The sequence below is a fragment of the Psilocybe cubensis genome, chromosome 10 (assembly GCF_017499595.1).
Source record: "Psilocybe cubensis strain MGC-MH-2018 chromosome 10, whole genome shotgun sequence".
Lineage (NCBI taxonomy): Eukaryota > Fungi > Basidiomycota > Agaricomycetes > Agaricales > Agrocybaceae > Psilocybe > Psilocybe cubensis.
Genome location: NC_063008.1, coordinates 2610999 through 2627046, shown reverse-complemented (window position 1 = coordinate 2627046; position 16048 = coordinate 2610999). Strand labels below are relative to the sequence as shown.

The window sequence follows — 16048 nt, the reverse complement described above, 5'->3', positions numbered from 1 at the left end:
CGGTTGATAGTGGTGGAGCAACAGAGAGGAAGAACCCTGAATATAACATATCTGTCGTGTCTAATGTTCGTCAGACATGATTGATGCACATTGATACGGAGATCACTGCGTGTAGGTTATTCAGTTGTGGCCTACACGAAACCTCGAGGCTGCGATCGCCTGCATGTATTCGAAACAGTGGGAGCAGAGAACAGGGGTAGAGACAGGGGTAAAATATCGATTCTCGGGATTCGGGAGTTGAGAGTTGGACATTTGAAGAAAACTGCCACAAATGATATGTCACCTAGATATTCTCAAAAACAAGTATTCTCCAATTCAGAGACAGAATGATACTGAGGACGAGAAAGAGCATGAATCTCATGAATTTGAGCAGAAAGAGGGACTTGGGATGACTTGGGAGGGACTCGGACGGAGTCGAGAACGGCGGAAGCAAAGTTTTTTGTCATGGATTGAAAATTCCCACGGTTTCCAGGGGCTAGAGTCCGGTCACGGTCAGTACATTGACTACCAACCACCATCAACGATCACAAAACAGACGTCTGTATTTTCTCTTTTTCTACACCTTCGCATCCGGTTTTTTGTTCTTTTCCTTCTTCTCTACTGCCCGAGGAGCCGTTAACCTGGGAACGTGGAACGAGCTGATTGTTTGCTTATTCACAGATCTCTAGTTGGGTGATGACGAGCTGCGACCCAAGGACTACTCAACATTAACCACTATTATCAGAATCACATCGCCTCTATCCCTACACCGTCCATCTTGACTACCATTCAGTAGAAGAGTTCAATATCATCATCAGCATCAGCACATCCACTACGAACACCAACAACTTGAACCAGGACACGCGTCCAGTCACAGGAAGCAACAGCGAGCTCGATGGCGAGCCCAGCACCCCCATCATCTGCATCTCGCAGGCAACGCGCCTCGCACACCGTCGTGTCCCCAACGGCCCACCACAACAGCCATCACCACCATCAACAGCCATATTCGAACCAGGGGCACACGTCGTTGCTCCCGGTGCCCCATCACAGCAACAACGCCGATTCTCACACTAACAGCCAGCCGAGCGCTGCGCTCACCCAAAATCCGCAATACCCCGACGTGTACGCGCACCCGGCGGCGGTAGCGTACAGCGCCGCCCATCCGAGACGAACCATCCCCAAGTTTGGGCCGTATCTGCTTTTGCAGACGCTCGGCGAGGGTGAATTCGGAAAGGTTAAACTCGGGTTGCACAGCCAGTGGGGAGAAGAGGTTGCTGTAAAGTTGATTCGCAGAGGGAATGTGGACAGCACTGTGAGGATGAGCAAGGTCGAACGGGAAATTGAAGTCTTGAAGGTGTGTTTTATTTTCTGTATTTTCTATTTCTATCGGCGTTCTCGCGGCTGGGTAGTAGAATTTGATGCAGTGTTCTACCGGCTGTATCTATTTTGCCTCCATGCCCATAACTTCTTGTCCGGAAAATTGGATTTCTGTGACCCTTGGACGATGTCAAGGAGCCTTCCTCGGAATTCATGCGGCTTAACCAGGCTAGTTGCTATAAAATTCCACAGGAAAACAGCCAGCCTTTTGACCTCTAATTTGTTGGGTTGATGTCTATTTTCTTGTCTGTTCTATTCGTTTTCTTTGCTGGCGACCCCTGTTTTTGGAGAATGTTTTCCTTGAACAATCCGTGTTCGCATCCCTAATTTGGCAAGCCCGCCAGTCCGCGGACTGCTTTGCTTCAATCCTGACGTTTTTCCCTTCTTAAGTCGGCTGTCCATAAACGGCTAGCCCGCCAGTCCGCGGAGACGTGCACTTCGACTCCGGATTTATTTCCTTTTCAACACATTACTCTTTTTATCTGTTCCCTGTCATACACAGTATTACAGAAGCTAACGTACATTTCAGACCCTCAAGCACCCAAACATCGTACGTTTGTACGATGTCATCGAGACCGACAAGTACATCGGAATCATTCTTGAGTATGCCTCGGGCGGAGAATTGTTCGACCACATTTTGGCACACAGATACCTACGGGAGAAGGACGCAGCCCGACTTTTTTCGCAGCTCATCTCAGGGGTGTGGTACATCCACCAAAAGAAGATTGTGCATCGAGACCTAAAGCTGGAGAACCTGCTGTTGGACCGCAACAGGAATGTGATCATCACCGACTTCGGCTTTGCGAACAGGTTCGAGCACAAGAGCGACGACCTCATGCAGACGAGCTGCGGTAGTCCGTGCTATGCCGCCCCTGAGCTCGTTATCAGCGAGGGACTGTATGTCGGCAGCGCGGTCGATATTTGGAGTTGTGGTGTTATTCTGTATGCCATGCTCGCTGGATATCTGCCCTTCGACGACGACCCGGCCAATCCGGATGGCGACAATATCAATCTGTTGTACAAATACATCGTTTCGACCCCTCTAAGCTTCCCAGACTACATTTCAGCTGAAGCGCGAGACCTCTTGAGTCTCATGCTCGTTCCGGACCCGACCCGCAGGACGTCTCTGGAGGGCGTCATGCGCCACCCGTGGTTGAGTGCGTATTGGGTTGATAGCTCTGGAGGACGCAAAAACAACACAGACGGGGGTCCTCCTGTTGCATTTGGCAGGACGGTCGAAGAGCTCGAGAAACTCGCCATGGACGGCCACCAGCAGAAGCGCATCCAGTATCAGAAACAGATGCGCCAGGCGGCTGCCGCTGCCGCTGCCGCAAACTCTGGAGCCGGAGGGTCATCGGGTTCCAATGCGATGGCGGCAGGCGGGAGCGGCACAGCTGTTGCGCCTACCCCTGGAAGGACGCAGAGCCATAGGCCGACGGAACACCGTGATCGTGAACGAGACAGGGAGAGGGAGCGAGAGGCGATATATGCCCAACAGCAGCAACAACAGCAGCAACAATCGTCCAGACAGCAACAAGGGGGCGCTACGCCGCGCAGCCGCTCCGTGCAGCCTGAATACCTATACGACTCGTCCGTCGACCAGTCGCTCTCTATGTCTCCTGGTGGGCCTGCTCAGGCTTCGGCGTCGATGCCGCTTGTCAGTGCAGCAGCACTGCAGCAACCTGCAACACCCACTGCCAATGCGGGCAATGCTAAAGGCAAGGCTCCAAAGGTGTACGGCAGCCCAGCGGCGGCCGGTCTCAGTGATGACGATCCGTTTGCGTTCACGTCTGGCCCGCCTTCGAATGGTGCCGTGTCGGGTTTGCCTCCAGTTTCTGGCGGTTTGCCCCCTGTCTCCGGAGGGCTTGCGCCGCCAGGTATTCCTCCTGCTCAGGCATCCAATGGCAACGCTAATAAATCACCTGGAGGAGACAAATTCAGACATACGATCCAGGTTGAGTATGATGCGCCTAAAGGACGCAGAGGACGAAGCGGAAGCCAGAGCCAAGGCCAGAGAGAAAGGCAGCAACAGGCTCAGCAGCAGCAGCAGCAAACAGAGAAGAGATCTCCGCCCAAGCCTCTGCCCTCGCCGCCTCCTGTAGCCGCGTCATCGCCTGCTGTGTCGACGACCACAGCCACTGCACCGTCTGCATATCGCCCACCTCCTGCAACAGCATCGTCTCCGCCTTCAGCGGCAGCCAAAGCCGCCGCCGCCGCAAATGCGAATGGTTTGAGCATCAATGTGTCCAGCGCACCAGCGCCTGCTCCTGTGTCCGCGGCGCCTACACAAGCGTCCGAGTCGACCTTCACGAACGCGCCAACGACGCCGGATGTCGCGACGGGCACGACTGGGTCAACGTCGTCCATCAAGCCGCCGTCGGTTTCGGGCCAGCAGCAGCAGGGCCACAAGAAGGGAAAGTCTAGTGTGGACCGCATGGGCCTCGGCAAGATCTTTGGTGGGCTCGGAAGCGGCGCAGGCCCGAATGCCGCTGCGAAGGACGACGGGGATGTGACGCCCAGCGCCAGCGTCGGGAGTGTTGTGCTTACCCCTAGTGCGACGGCGAGTGTGAGCGCAAGCGAGGAGGACAAGGAGAGTAAAGAGAGTAATGGCACTGGCGGTAGTAGCAGCAGGCAGCCAACGAAGAAGGCAAGCAGGCGGAACACGCTTACAGTCATGGTTGAGCCATTCCGCTCGGTCAGAGGGAAGAAGGACAAGGAGAGCAAGGAGAAGGACAAGGATAGGAGGATGGCGAGTACGCCGGTTGCTGCGGCATACCCGCATCGCGATGTGTCTGGTTCAAAGAGCGCGCTGCCTGGCGTTGCGGGTGCGGGTGCAGGCGCAGGTGCGATGACCTTGGCTGTTCCGACGACTGCGCCTGTGCCCGGCCCTGTGTCGGCTATTGAGCCAAGTCCCGGAGGCGGAGGTGCGTTCTCGCCGTCGCAGGAATTTGGCGGCGTGCCAACACCTGGAAGCGGGATGCAGGCGTCGACGAGCAAGGCAAAGAAGGTCATGCAGTGGTTCAGGACCAAGTCGAAGGGCCGGGAGTCTGTCGGGTACGGTCTCAACATGGGTGGACCAGGAGGCGACGAAGAGGCGACGCCTACACCTACGCATCCTGGTCAGGGTCACGAGTTGCAGCAGCAACAGCAGGAGGGCAAGTACAAGAGAGGTTACTCAGCTTCCAGCAGCACTGTCAATCAGCAGGAAAAGGAAAAGGAGTTGCAACAACAGCAGCCAGCGACGGCGGCGCCTCAAGTTGTGGTCACTACGCCCTCCACGCCCCGCCCTTCTGGTGCTCACACGGCTACATCCAACGCGAAAGGAAATGCAAGCAAGACGCCCATCCAGCCCCTGCGCACGGCGAGTGCCGCGACGGACGCGAGCGCGTCAGCGGCTAGCATCAGCGCGTCGAGCTTCGTCACGAGGTTCAGGAACAGCGTCACGGCCGTCGGGCGCGAGCGCAACACGTCGACGACCGAAAAGCATCATCATCATCATCATCATCATCAAAACCAGCACGCGCACCCACATGGCCAGGCGGGTCAGCAGGCGCCGCATCCGTACAGCCAACTACGGATCCATCACGGCGCGGTGGACCAGACGACGATCACCACGCGTCCGCCGCCGGAAGTGATGGCGCATGTGAAGAAGGTTCTTGAGGGTATGGGTGTTGAGGCGCAGATGGAGAGCGAATACAAGGTCAGGTGTGTCAGGGTCAAGAAGAAGAAGGATACTATTGTTGCTGGTCAAGAAGGGGAGGGACAGGGCCAGTTGGCGGTTGTGACCATGATGGGCAGCGCTGCGTCTAACGGGGTGCGTTCGTTTTTTTTTGCTGCTGCTTTGATGTTTTATGAAGAAACGTGGCGGCGGCTTTGAGATGTCGAAGATTGCTGATTGAATTTGTCTCTTTTGCTCCCTGTAGGTCGACAAGCGTGGTTTACCGCTTCCTTCTCCCTCTGCGTTTTCGGGGACAGGGGGCATGCTCCGCGGGCTGCTCATGCGCAGACAATCCTCGCAGGTTTCGACTCATGGACCCGCCTCTTCCTCTACATCTGTGTCAGGAGCAGCAGGCAACAACTCTCTGGCGTTCGACGATGAGACTTCAGTGGTCGTTGGCGAGCCTTTGAACATGAACGGACAAGACACTCTGGGCAGCCCGATTTCGCCATCGCCATCGCCACTCACTGCGGTGCCTGCTGCATCCTCTAGTTCCAGCAAAGCGGGTAAGGGACCAGCGTATGGAGACCCTAACCAAGATGCTGGTGACGAAGTGCGGTTCAGCGTTGAGCTGACTCGACTGGATCGATTGAACGATACGTACAGCTTGGACATTAGAAGGCTGAAGGGCAATTTGAGGAGTTATAAGTTTTTGTATGATACTTTGAGAGAGTGAGTTTATTCCTCTTTATCTGGAAGCAACCTTTTTTGCTGATGTCTATTTCTTTGTCTTTAGACGCGCGGACTTGTCTGCTGCCCACTAATCCTGGGGGTTCTATCTGTAAAACACTGTCAAGTGTCCTCACCTTTCCCATTCATACACCTATAGATATAGATGTGAATGTGGATATACTTTAGGCCATAGGAATCGATCTCCTCATCGGCCCAACTTGCCATTCAATCACCCCTCATCTATTTGTATCTACTTGTCGCCCTTCGTCTTCCGGTCCTCTTCCACTTTCAATGTCTCGATCCCATTGTATTCCAAGTCTCCCTACCCAAGACACAGAGGGAAACCCCTATTTTATCACTATTGTCGGCTCTCAAGTGATCCGCACTGTATCATCCTATCCCTATTTGCCAACATCCTTTCCCGCTGCCTTCCCGACTTTCTAACCTCCTTCATCGTCACCGTTTCTCCCCAAAAACACATGAATGTTCTCTATCTATCTATCATCAATTGGGCAGAACAGACTCGATTTTGGCTGCCCTCGGGCGTATACACGCTTTGCGCGTCGCGCATCGCACCTTTACAATTATATGTGCACCGCGCATGGAATTTTTCTCGGATATGTCCACAAGCATCCCCGCCGACCGTATCTCGTCTTTCCGACTCCTATTTGGTCCTGGAATCACCCACCTCAAAACGCAATACTTTCAACACTTAGAAGCCGTTGCTCGATCCATCATCCGTCCACCTGTCTGTTCCAATTGTTTTCATTTCGTTCAACTTCTTTTCTTCTTCTTTTTGAGTTGAGTTCTCGTACTTTTTCGCTGTTTCTTTTCTTTTTTCTTTCTGTTCATCGATATCCATCTATCTCAGCGTTCCTGTCTGCATCTTCTTATCTTCCTTTAACTTGATATCCACCTGGATTTTTTTTCTCTGTTCTCGTACTTCCGTCGTCATCACTCATCCCCACTTCCTCCTCTAACACACGATCACTGATCGTTACCTTTTATATCTGTTTGTACGCAGGTAGAACCGTACAACACTTTCGTGATTTGTCGGCACTCTAGCTTTCAACATCCAATTTCCCTTACTCTTGTTTTTTCTTTTCTGCCATCGGTTTTTCAGATCTTTTTTTTTCTTTTTCTGACTCGTGTGCTATTAGCTTTTAGTAGGAATGAATACCCTAATATTCTAGTATTTTAATACATTTTTTGTTGTTTTTGTCCTCATATCATCATCTTCATGACATCTCTTTCTCTTTCCCTGTTTCTCCGACCTTTCCCTCAAAAAATGGCAGAATTTTCTCTCAACCCCTTCCGTTTAGACACTAGTCTTTTCTTTCTGTTTCTATTTCTTCTTCCTCTCTTATATGCTTCTTGTCGGATGGTATCGCTGTTTTGGATCGATGCAGAATGGTAATTTTTGGTGGATGTACTCCGTGCAGAGGCTTTGTTTCCGGATTGTGACGTAGTTAGTTGGATCCATAACATTGACAAGCGACAGTTATTTATCGACAGGATACATACATACATACAATATAAGAACCTCATGAAGTTCAACTCAACAAAAGTATTGAATGAACTTTCAACCACACCAGACTAGCAAGCGCTTGTCAATTGATATGCATTGTAGCGCGTAAGGCACAGAAGAACATGCTTTATTTTCCATTGAATCTTTCGGATGTTCAAGCGGTCCGTGACCTTTAGTTGCCTTTGCTCCTTTGGTCGACATATTATTATTATAAGTCGAGAGTCTTGATTGATGAGATCGAACGAATTTGCCAGGTCTAAATTCTGTCGTCGAATACAATTTTAGTCCATTCATCATTGGCCAATTCCATAACTAAACCCGGGATTTGATCGCATAGTGGTACTTGGCTATACACTCAGCGAGACCTGTAACCTCTACCTCTGATGTGAAGACATTAACCACTTCGTTTGGACTGCAAACGGGAGTTTGTCGGTATTTCCGTCCCGCTTGGAAGATAATAATAACGAATTGCAAGAAACCCTGTGACTTCTCCCCACTCAAGAAGCGCATCTTTAACTTGATATGTCCGATCTATTCCACGAAAATTTTTATCCTCTGCATGACAGCACGCTCTGGAGAGTCTTTACCGCTTGTCATACCTTCGCCAGCTTGGACCACGGTACTTCTAGATACCTTGTGACCTCTGACAACGATGGTTGCGCAGGTTTTCATCAACACATAAACGCAAATTAAACTAAGTATTGTCCCGGAATAACTCTGCTAGGGGCCGGTGAGAGTAAGGAATAGAATTCTTTGCTAGCATCGGTTATCTATACGCGCAAGGACTTGGAACTCCCTCGAGGACAACATAAATACGGGTGCTCCTGGGCCATTGTGCCCACGTAGATCACCCCAGCCGTTCCCAATCCTCAACCGCAGCTTTACGATGGTACGGGCTAGTAGTGTTGTCAGGCTTTATCTTGCTTGTGTAGCTGCCGCAGGGTCAGCTCTCGCTGTTGGACTTCGTGCAGGACAAATTAAAAATCTCGTCACTTTCGGGGACAGCTACACCGACACAGTGATTGTATCTAACGGGGGGACGCAATGGCCAGTCTACGCAGCGGGCTTCGCACATGTGGACCTCTTCCCATTTGCCAGATCAGGCGCGACCTGCTCAAACAACCTCACCTTCAGACCTTTCCCTTCCCTCTTCGAAAGCCAACTGCCTACATACTTTAACGCTACGGGCACCGCCCCAAATACCAAACCGCCAAAGAAAGGAATTGTCAATCCCGACCAGACACTTTATACATTGTGGCTTGGTACCAACGACGTTGGATCTAATGCACTCCTTACAGGAAGTGACCAAGCTAGCTTAGTGGATGTCACGGAGTGCATGATAAACTGGGTCAAAGTACTGTTCTCCAGTGGCGCCCGTAACTTCCTCTTCCAAAACGTTCGTAGATTTCGACTGCAGGACTGAATAGTACAATTTCTCAAACCATGATTCTTGATACAGATGATCCCCCTGGAGACAGTCCCGCTCTACTCACCAAATTCGTATCCTGCTCGATACTGGACTGCACAACGAAACACAACCGAATGGAGCGTGTTCATGAAGGAACTTGTCTTGTCAGGAAACGCTTTGACAAAGCTTATGCTACAAGCTTTGGCGCCCACACTCCCTGGTGCTCACATAGGTATCGTAAATCACAGCTTTCACAGTAGTGCGGAAATCCTAACTATGTGGATAACTCTTTGTAGGTATATTCGACTCCCATAGCCTCTTTGCCGACATGTTCGCGCACCCTGCTTTGTATTTGAACGGTACTGCCCCACTCAATGTGACTGGTGCCGTGCAAGCCTGTGTCTTTGAGCTCAATGAATCTACGAGCGACACGGGGGACTGCACCATCGCAAAAGGAACAGATAGGGATAGCTTCTTGTGGTAAGTCCACTCTAAACCTTTATCCCTGACAGAGCGTGGTTGTTGATCAAGAAAAACAAGGTTTGATGAGCTCCATCCAAGTGAGCAAGCAGATCGGATTGTGGCCAGGGAAATTGCACAAGTTATTGAGGGAAAGAAGAACAAATGGACCACTTGGCTCAGTTGAGCGAGCGGCCATTGATCGTACGAAAAAGTACCTCCACATATATAAGTATCCGCAGCAATCTAGTGGTATGAATAAACTTGAAGACAGTGACATATGCTGTGAATCTCGTGGGGAAAAACGATAAATAGCTTCAATGGCGTACATTGGTTATAATTAATATGAGCTGGTATGAAAAGGCAAGTGGACTGAACTCATTAGTCGTATATCGATAAACTTGAAATGAAAAGATCATTAAATGAATCCCAAGCAGGAAAATGTTGCCAGATATCTTGACGGGGAGCCACACGATGATTGTCAATCGTTAGTCTACATCAAAAATAAGAAAAAGTGTGAAACCCAGTTACGAGATTTAGGCGCCTTCTATCCTGACCCCTTTGTTCAAAGTCATGAACAGTTTCTCCCGAAAGATATCTAACAGCTCCCGGAGCATATTCCGGTATATCTCATTCGAGGGCTGCCGGTGCTTTGGGTATATGACTCTCTTGACAGACACCTTCATGGTACGTAAAGACTCATAGATATCATCAATAAGCATTGAGTCTACGCCGCGCCAGTTCCAATCATCGATACTGCGGCGGTCAGGAAGACGCTTATAGTCGCAAACGACGTGAATGCTCTCCAGTCGACAAAGATTTGTTCCACCCTTCGCACTTCCAAATAGGGTAACGAGATCGCCTATTCCGGACTCGTCTAAGGGGATGCAAATTGTAATGGAGAGGAGCTCAGGAAGATCCCGCAAAATGATACACTCGAGTTGGGTTTTTTCCATTTCTGCAAACAAAGATAAGGATTATTCCAACTTTCATTTGTCGCCAACGTTTGAGAGTACTCACCGTGGTAGGGGCTTGACAGCCATTCCAATCTTTTAAGCGACTTGGAGGAGTCGCGGACGATGTTTGCTAGAAATCTTGCCATGTTGGGCCTTCTCATTACAATTTTTAGGTTGTGCACCGCGCTTTGCGTTGTCTGGGATCCCTGGTGATGTAGCACTTCTTCTGATCCAACAGGTTCGATCGAAGACACTCCAATGAGGGTCACCTCTGGAATTCGAAGTAAACTAAGTAACTGGGTAGTTGTGAGCTCCAGATAGTTCAACTCCAAATACCGTAGAGTCGATGCACTATACAGCCCATTGATGACGTTCTTTAAACGGGAATCAATCATCGACCAGTTCGTGAAGAAGGTGAATTGGATGACGAGATTGCATAGATGGCTGAGCTTGGAAGTAATAGTGAATAGATGTTCGATGACCGCTGTGCGATGACCCTCCGAACTATGTGGATGATTGGAGTCAGAACTGACTATGTGCAATGATCGAATTTGCGAAGCGACATCCGGATCGGAGGCCAAAAACGCAATAAATTGGACTGATGACGGATGTCCCTGTGCCTCTCGAGGACCCGGTTCGAGAAAAAGCTTGACATTCCGGAAAAGGTGGGCTCGGCACAGACGGAGGAAGAGTTTAGACGAGAGGGAGAAGTCGACGAGGACTTGTCTGTCGTCGAGGCCGTTTATATCTTCAATGATTTTCTCAAGCACCTCGAGAGGTAGGGAGGAGATATGAGAGGGTCTCGGTTTGACCATTGCGGAAAGCACGGGTGCACCAGATACACATATGTGGCTTAAATACGAACAGGGTTCCTGTGGGCGCCAGTGGTATTGATAAGAAGCTGGATATTGACGTTATGATGATGGCCGCTAGGAGTTATCCGCATTGTGGACAAAGGTCAGGACAGAGATGTGCCTACATGAAAGGTGTGCATCACATCAATATTGTGCATCGCAATGAAACAATCAATCTCACTATACATAGGGTATACATGTCTGGTAGATACACTTTACATTGAGGATTACGAACGCGTGAAAAGCGACCTTAGCCAGCCTTTCTTTGGCGCCAGTCGCGTAGAGCGTGGTTTGGCTGCTTCAGCTTCTTCCAAGGTGGTAGCAGCAGCATGACGCCTTTTGTACTGCGATGGAGTTTCCAATGATTTACCCCCTTTCCAAATTCCTCGACGAGCCGCCCTGAACAAAAAAAATTGAATGACTCATGTGGACATATGCAACATAAATAGCATACTTTGCTTCATTTTCTAACCTAAGGAACCCATCTTTACCCAAATGCCCATATTCGGCACCTGCCTGTGTGCGATGCTCAGTAAAGTAACAAAGTTCATATTGGGAAATAGAGAAAAACCTGCTGATACGTCACCGCCCAACCAGCTTTCAGCATCTCAGCTGAAACGTTCTTTCCGTGAAATAAAAATCCGGGTAGAATTCTTGGGGATAAATACACCTGAGCAACCTTGAATACAATGAGTTATCGGAATCGCGGGTACGTGACAGCAAGGGGTGCTCAAAGTGTATAACGGTCCTGGCATGCTTTGGTGCAAATATAAATGCGACGTTCTGAGCATCCACCGCCACTTGGCTTCACATCGCACAGCCTGACAACCCCAAGGTAATGAATGACCTTACAATTCGTGTATATTGGTCTTTCCGCAGGACCTGGCAATAAACGGACTTTCCCAATATATTATTTCGTAGCCATTCCAGGCTCTCGGCGGCGTAAGGTTGAGCGGGCTTTCCAAAGTGCGCAGCCTGCGAGATATGTCATAATTGGTGAATTAATCAACGCCAGAAATTTACGAAAAACTACCTCTGGAGCATCAATACCGGCTATGCGAATGTGAATGGTTTCATCCTTCAGATCTAGCACATTTGGACTAAGCGAGCGGAGTGATGAATGGAGAGAAACATACCCTTCGAGAGAGATGGTATAGACCTAAACTTTAGAGGCCATGTATAACCTCCAAGGGGCGGTGTATGAAAGAGTCTGAAATTGTCAGCATCTCCGACACTTGGCAATGGGGACCATATGTCAATTGGACGCGGGGAGACACAAAGATGTACGTACCTTGTCACCACACCCCTCAGCCATCGCTTTCTCGTAAGTTGCTTTGGTGTGATCCAGTCACTGTTTCGTATCCTCCGTCCATATCTCTTGTACATTATCACAGCTGACATAGCTGTGGATGAACCCAGTGCGAATGCCATCAATGCTGCCACACCGGGAGGCAGGGCATTGAATTGAACCTTTAGATTCGTAATGTGACTATCATTAGCATGGGAATGAGCACTGGATTGTGGGTCATTCTTTTTCCAAGAAAGCCATGACATTCTATAGCTCGGTGATGGAGGTTGAGTGTTGAGAGCGAGAATGGAGAACTTGCTTGCTTGTTCGTGATATTTGTCTTTCTCACGGTTCTCCTTTGCGACGCACGCGATGTCCGCGTCACGACAACTCAAACTTTATCTGATAATTCGACGTCCATGTCTGGATCAGAGGAGGAAGATCGCAGCCTACTTGTTGTTTACGCGACGGAGACAGGGAATGCTCAGGATGCAGCAGATTACATCGCGCGCCAATGTCGCAGAATTGCCTTTCAATGTCGCGTGGTGAACATTGACTCCTTTTCATTAGTAAGTGTGGTATTTTTCTTGTGTTTGACGCTAATAAAGGGACATAAAAGCCAGATCTTCTTTCAGAACCCATCGTTATATTTGTTGTGTCAACTACGGGATCTGGTATAGAACCTCGATCAATGACTCCCCTCTGGACCAGCCTTTTGCGAGGCGACCTTCCCTCGGACGCTTTCGAGGATCTGTATTTTTCGGTATTCGGTCTCGGGGACACGGCCTACGAGAAGTTTTGTTGGGCAGCAAAAAAACTTTCAAGGCGGCTAGAATCAATTGGAGGCACAGAGTTCTACGAACGCGGAGAAGGCGACGAACAACACCGTCTTGGGTGAGTTTCATGTAGTCGTACCAGCACGGTTGCTGACAGATTGTTCCTTAGGATAGACGGGGCCCTACAACCGTGGACTGAGGGCCTAATAAAAAGGTTACTCGAGTTGGTGCCTCTTCCACCAGGTCTCACAATTCAACCTGTTCAAGCAGTTCCACTTCCGCGTGTAAAGGTCAAAGAGACATCCCAAACCGCCTTGGAGCACTCTGCAGACCCTCTGAAATCGGATCTTCAATACCACAAAGCTATTGTCAAGAAGAACGAACGCATCACAGATCCAGAATGGTATCAGGATGTTCGTCATTTCGAGCTGGACTTTCGGGATAATATTCAGTGAGGGTTAATCGTAGAGGAGGACTTTGAAGGCTAATTATGAATCGCAGGTACTCTCCAGGGGACGTTGCTGTTATCCATCCTGTTGCTTTAGAATCGGATGTGGAGTCATTCTTAATCACCATGGGATGGCAAAATGTCGCAGACGAACCGTTTGAAATCGAGCAGGCATTGTATGGTGAGCGTGTCTTTCCCATTACCCCTCCTCTTTCATGAATAATGTTCCCAAGATCAATCGCTACCTGACCACCTACCACCAATTACCACGTTACGAATCTTGTTCACGCGGTTTCTTGACTTCAACAGTGTTCCTAAACGTTCATTTTTTCAATATTTACGATATTTCACTTCCGACGAGCGCGAACAAGAGAAATTAGACGAGTTCCTGTCTCCCGAAGGCTCAGTAAGAATTTGTGTCTTATAATGTTCTTATTACACTGACACCTTCAAGGACGAGCTATATGATTATTGCTACCGCGTTCGGAGAACGATACATGAGGTCCTTACCGAATTTCGAAATGTTAAAATACCCAAAGACTATATTTTTGACGTCTTTCCTCCTCTTCGTCCGAGAGAGTTCTCTATAGCAAGCTCAATCAAAGTTAGTGATACTGTGTGTATACATTTGATTCCCTTCAAATTCTTAGCCAGGTCCATCCCCATCAAATTCATCTTTGCATCGCCATGGTCAAGTATCGCACAAAATTAAAGATCCCTCGGAAAGGCGTCTGTACATCATACTTGTCGATACTTAAACCCGGTGGGTATTTATTCAAATAAATTTGCAATGACCTTTAACATTCTGGTATCTAGGTGACACTCTTTTAGTTGGTGTTAGAAAGGGTTTGTTGAGGCTCCCGGGAAAGAATGACACACCGGTCATCTTTGTGGGGCCGGGAACGGGAATAGCTCCTATGAGGTCTGCCATTGAACAACGAGTGGCGAATGGATGCCATGGTAGGCCTGCTTTTAATGGCACCAACGATGAATTCACGAACCTTTGAGCTTTCAGCAAATACCTTGTACTTTGGCTGTCGGTCAGCCTCAAAGGATCAACACTACGCCTCTGAATGGCAAGATTATGCCACCAAACAGCTGTTGACATACAGAACCGCGTTTTCGCGTGATGGAGCAGAAGGGGAACCTCGTGTGTATGTACAAGATCTCATTCGCCGGGACTCTGAGAGGATTTGGGATTTGGTTGGTCGCCATAAAGCATGGGTTCTTGTGTCTGGGTATGTGTATTTGTTCATACATTTGGCACGGCGTGACGAAGGTTTGGGTACAGATCATCGAATAAAATGCCTGCTGCTGTGAAAGATTCCATCGCATACGCTATGGAAACTCACGGAGGCCTTTCGGCAAATGAGGCGAAAGAGTACGTACGTTTAATGGTTAAAGAAGGTCGCCTCATAGAGGAATGCTGGAGTTGAAAAAGTGTTTTATTATTGAGTCTTCTAGTAGTTATAGTTTTGGATGACATTATAGCAGCGTAACAATAGATAATTATAAAGACAGCCGCTTTGTAAGGCCCTGGACCTTTACTTGTATAATGCAAGTGTCGGGTGCCAACATTGAAGGTTTTTGTTTGCAGTCAACCCAGTCACGTAAACAAGACTTGGATCCAGAGAGCGAACGTCCAGCTCCGGAAGTGCACCCTCTTTTCCCAATTCTTTCTGTCTCTACAATCCACGCACATGATTCGTAAACGGAAAAGTTTCAGGAAAACTATTTCATATCTCACCCTGAACCAGCTGTATACCGCGTAAGATACTTTGTTGGCAACATCAGCTAGAGAAGTTTGCGGAGTAATTTGTATTAGAATCATGTCACTCATTTCGTATCCGGGCCACTATGGTAAAATGCTTGGTTTTAGAGCGCATATAATAATGCGTTAAAGAGAGACATACAACAATTTTAATTCCAATCGTTTGTGGGGATAGCATATATTTGAAAAGGTGGTCGATTCTGCCACTGTGACCTTTCAGAGTCTGTCCAATTCTTAAGGGACCTTCGGGGAATGTAACTTTGACTTCAAACCCATCTGTAGCAGATACTGTCTGGTGTTTTCCGCGTATTTTGTCCGCAGGTGTCACCGGAAGAACGATCAGTGAGGGCATGGTCTATTGAGAAAAAAATTCGATGGGGAGTGGGCTTCGAGAACTTGGAGGAGGCTGCAACGCTGCGTGTTGGAGAACATCGTAGACCCTCCATTGAATGAGTATTATAGTCAATAACCCAGGCCACAATGCGTGTCATGGTCTAGTGAAATGGTTAATCAATGCGACGCGGTAGGACCATATATGGTTGTGCCATTGCAAAGCGCGTCGTTGCCCAATCTAATGGCCCATCCACTGGCGCGCATTGTTCGTGATATAAAGATAGCCGACGTTTTTCGTCGGCCCTATGTGAAGGTGAATGATTTTAGAAGTCAATGCGAGCGCTCGCCCGAGATTAACAATGCGAGTTGATCCACCTTCCCGATTTGGTAACGGCGCCAAAGCGAGTCGTGTACAGTACCGGGTGCAATGCCCGTGAAGGGGAACAACGCGTCACAGAAGCTCGTAGAACGTTAATGAAGG

The 16048-nt window shown here is 49.0% G+C and overlaps 5 protein-coding genes across 5 annotated transcripts; 3 read left to right on the top strand and 2 right to left on the bottom strand.

Moving 5' to 3' along the window:
• Nucleotides 1-874: 874 nt before the first annotated feature.
• Nucleotides 875-5838, top strand: JR316_0011065 (Fatty acyl-CoA synthetase and RNA processing-associated kinase 1; the record flags this gene model as incomplete). The annotated part of the gene is made up of 4 exons (XM_047896728.1): nt 875-1333; nt 1886-5170; nt 5280-5746; nt 5811-5838. 4 exons carry the CDS (start codon nt 875-877, stop codon nt 5836-5838), a joined length of 4239 nt encoding a protein of 1412 aa, XP_047744773.1.
• A 2322-nt stretch (nt 5839-8160) lies between these two features.
• On the top strand, nt 8161-9328 carry JR316_0011064 (Acetylesterase; the record flags this gene model as incomplete). Its single annotated transcript, XM_047896727.1, has 4 exons — nt 8161-8670; nt 8734-8914; nt 8979-9162; nt 9223-9328. The coding sequence occupies 4 exons, from the start codon at nt 8161-8163 to the stop codon at nt 9326-9328; spliced, it is 981 nt and encodes a 326-aa protein (XP_047744772.1).
• A 349-nt stretch (nt 9329-9677) lies between these two features.
• JR316_0011063 (uncharacterized protein) lies at nt 9678-10912 on the bottom strand (the record flags this gene model as incomplete). The annotated part of the gene is made up of 2 exons (XM_047896726.1): nt 9678-10099; nt 10162-10912. The coding sequence occupies 2 exons, from the start codon at nt 10910-10912 to the stop codon at nt 9678-9680; spliced, it is 1173 nt and encodes a 390-aa protein (XP_047744771.1).
• Nucleotides 10913-11178: 266 nt separating this feature from the next.
• Nucleotides 11179-12352, bottom strand: JR316_0011062 (putative endonuclease lcl3; the record flags this gene model as incomplete). Its single annotated transcript, XM_047896725.1, has 7 exons — nt 11179-11350; nt 11406-11467; nt 11523-11630; nt 11804-11926; nt 11985-12037; nt 12088-12185; nt 12243-12352. 7 exons carry the CDS (start codon nt 12350-12352, stop codon nt 11179-11181), a joined length of 726 nt encoding a protein of 241 aa, XP_047744770.1.
• Nucleotides 12353-12658: 306 nt separating this feature from the next.
• Nucleotides 12659-14899, top strand: JR316_0011061 (NADPH-dependent diflavin oxidoreductase 1; the record flags this gene model as incomplete). Its single annotated transcript, XM_047896724.1, has 10 exons — nt 12659-12808; nt 12859-13133; nt 13185-13466; nt 13517-13644; nt 13697-13869; nt 13918-14067; nt 14118-14226; nt 14280-14423; nt 14479-14701; nt 14755-14899. The coding sequence occupies 10 exons, from the start codon at nt 12659-12661 to the stop codon at nt 14897-14899; spliced, it is 1779 nt and encodes a 592-aa protein (XP_047744769.1).
• Nucleotides 14900-16048: the final 1149 nt, after the last annotated feature.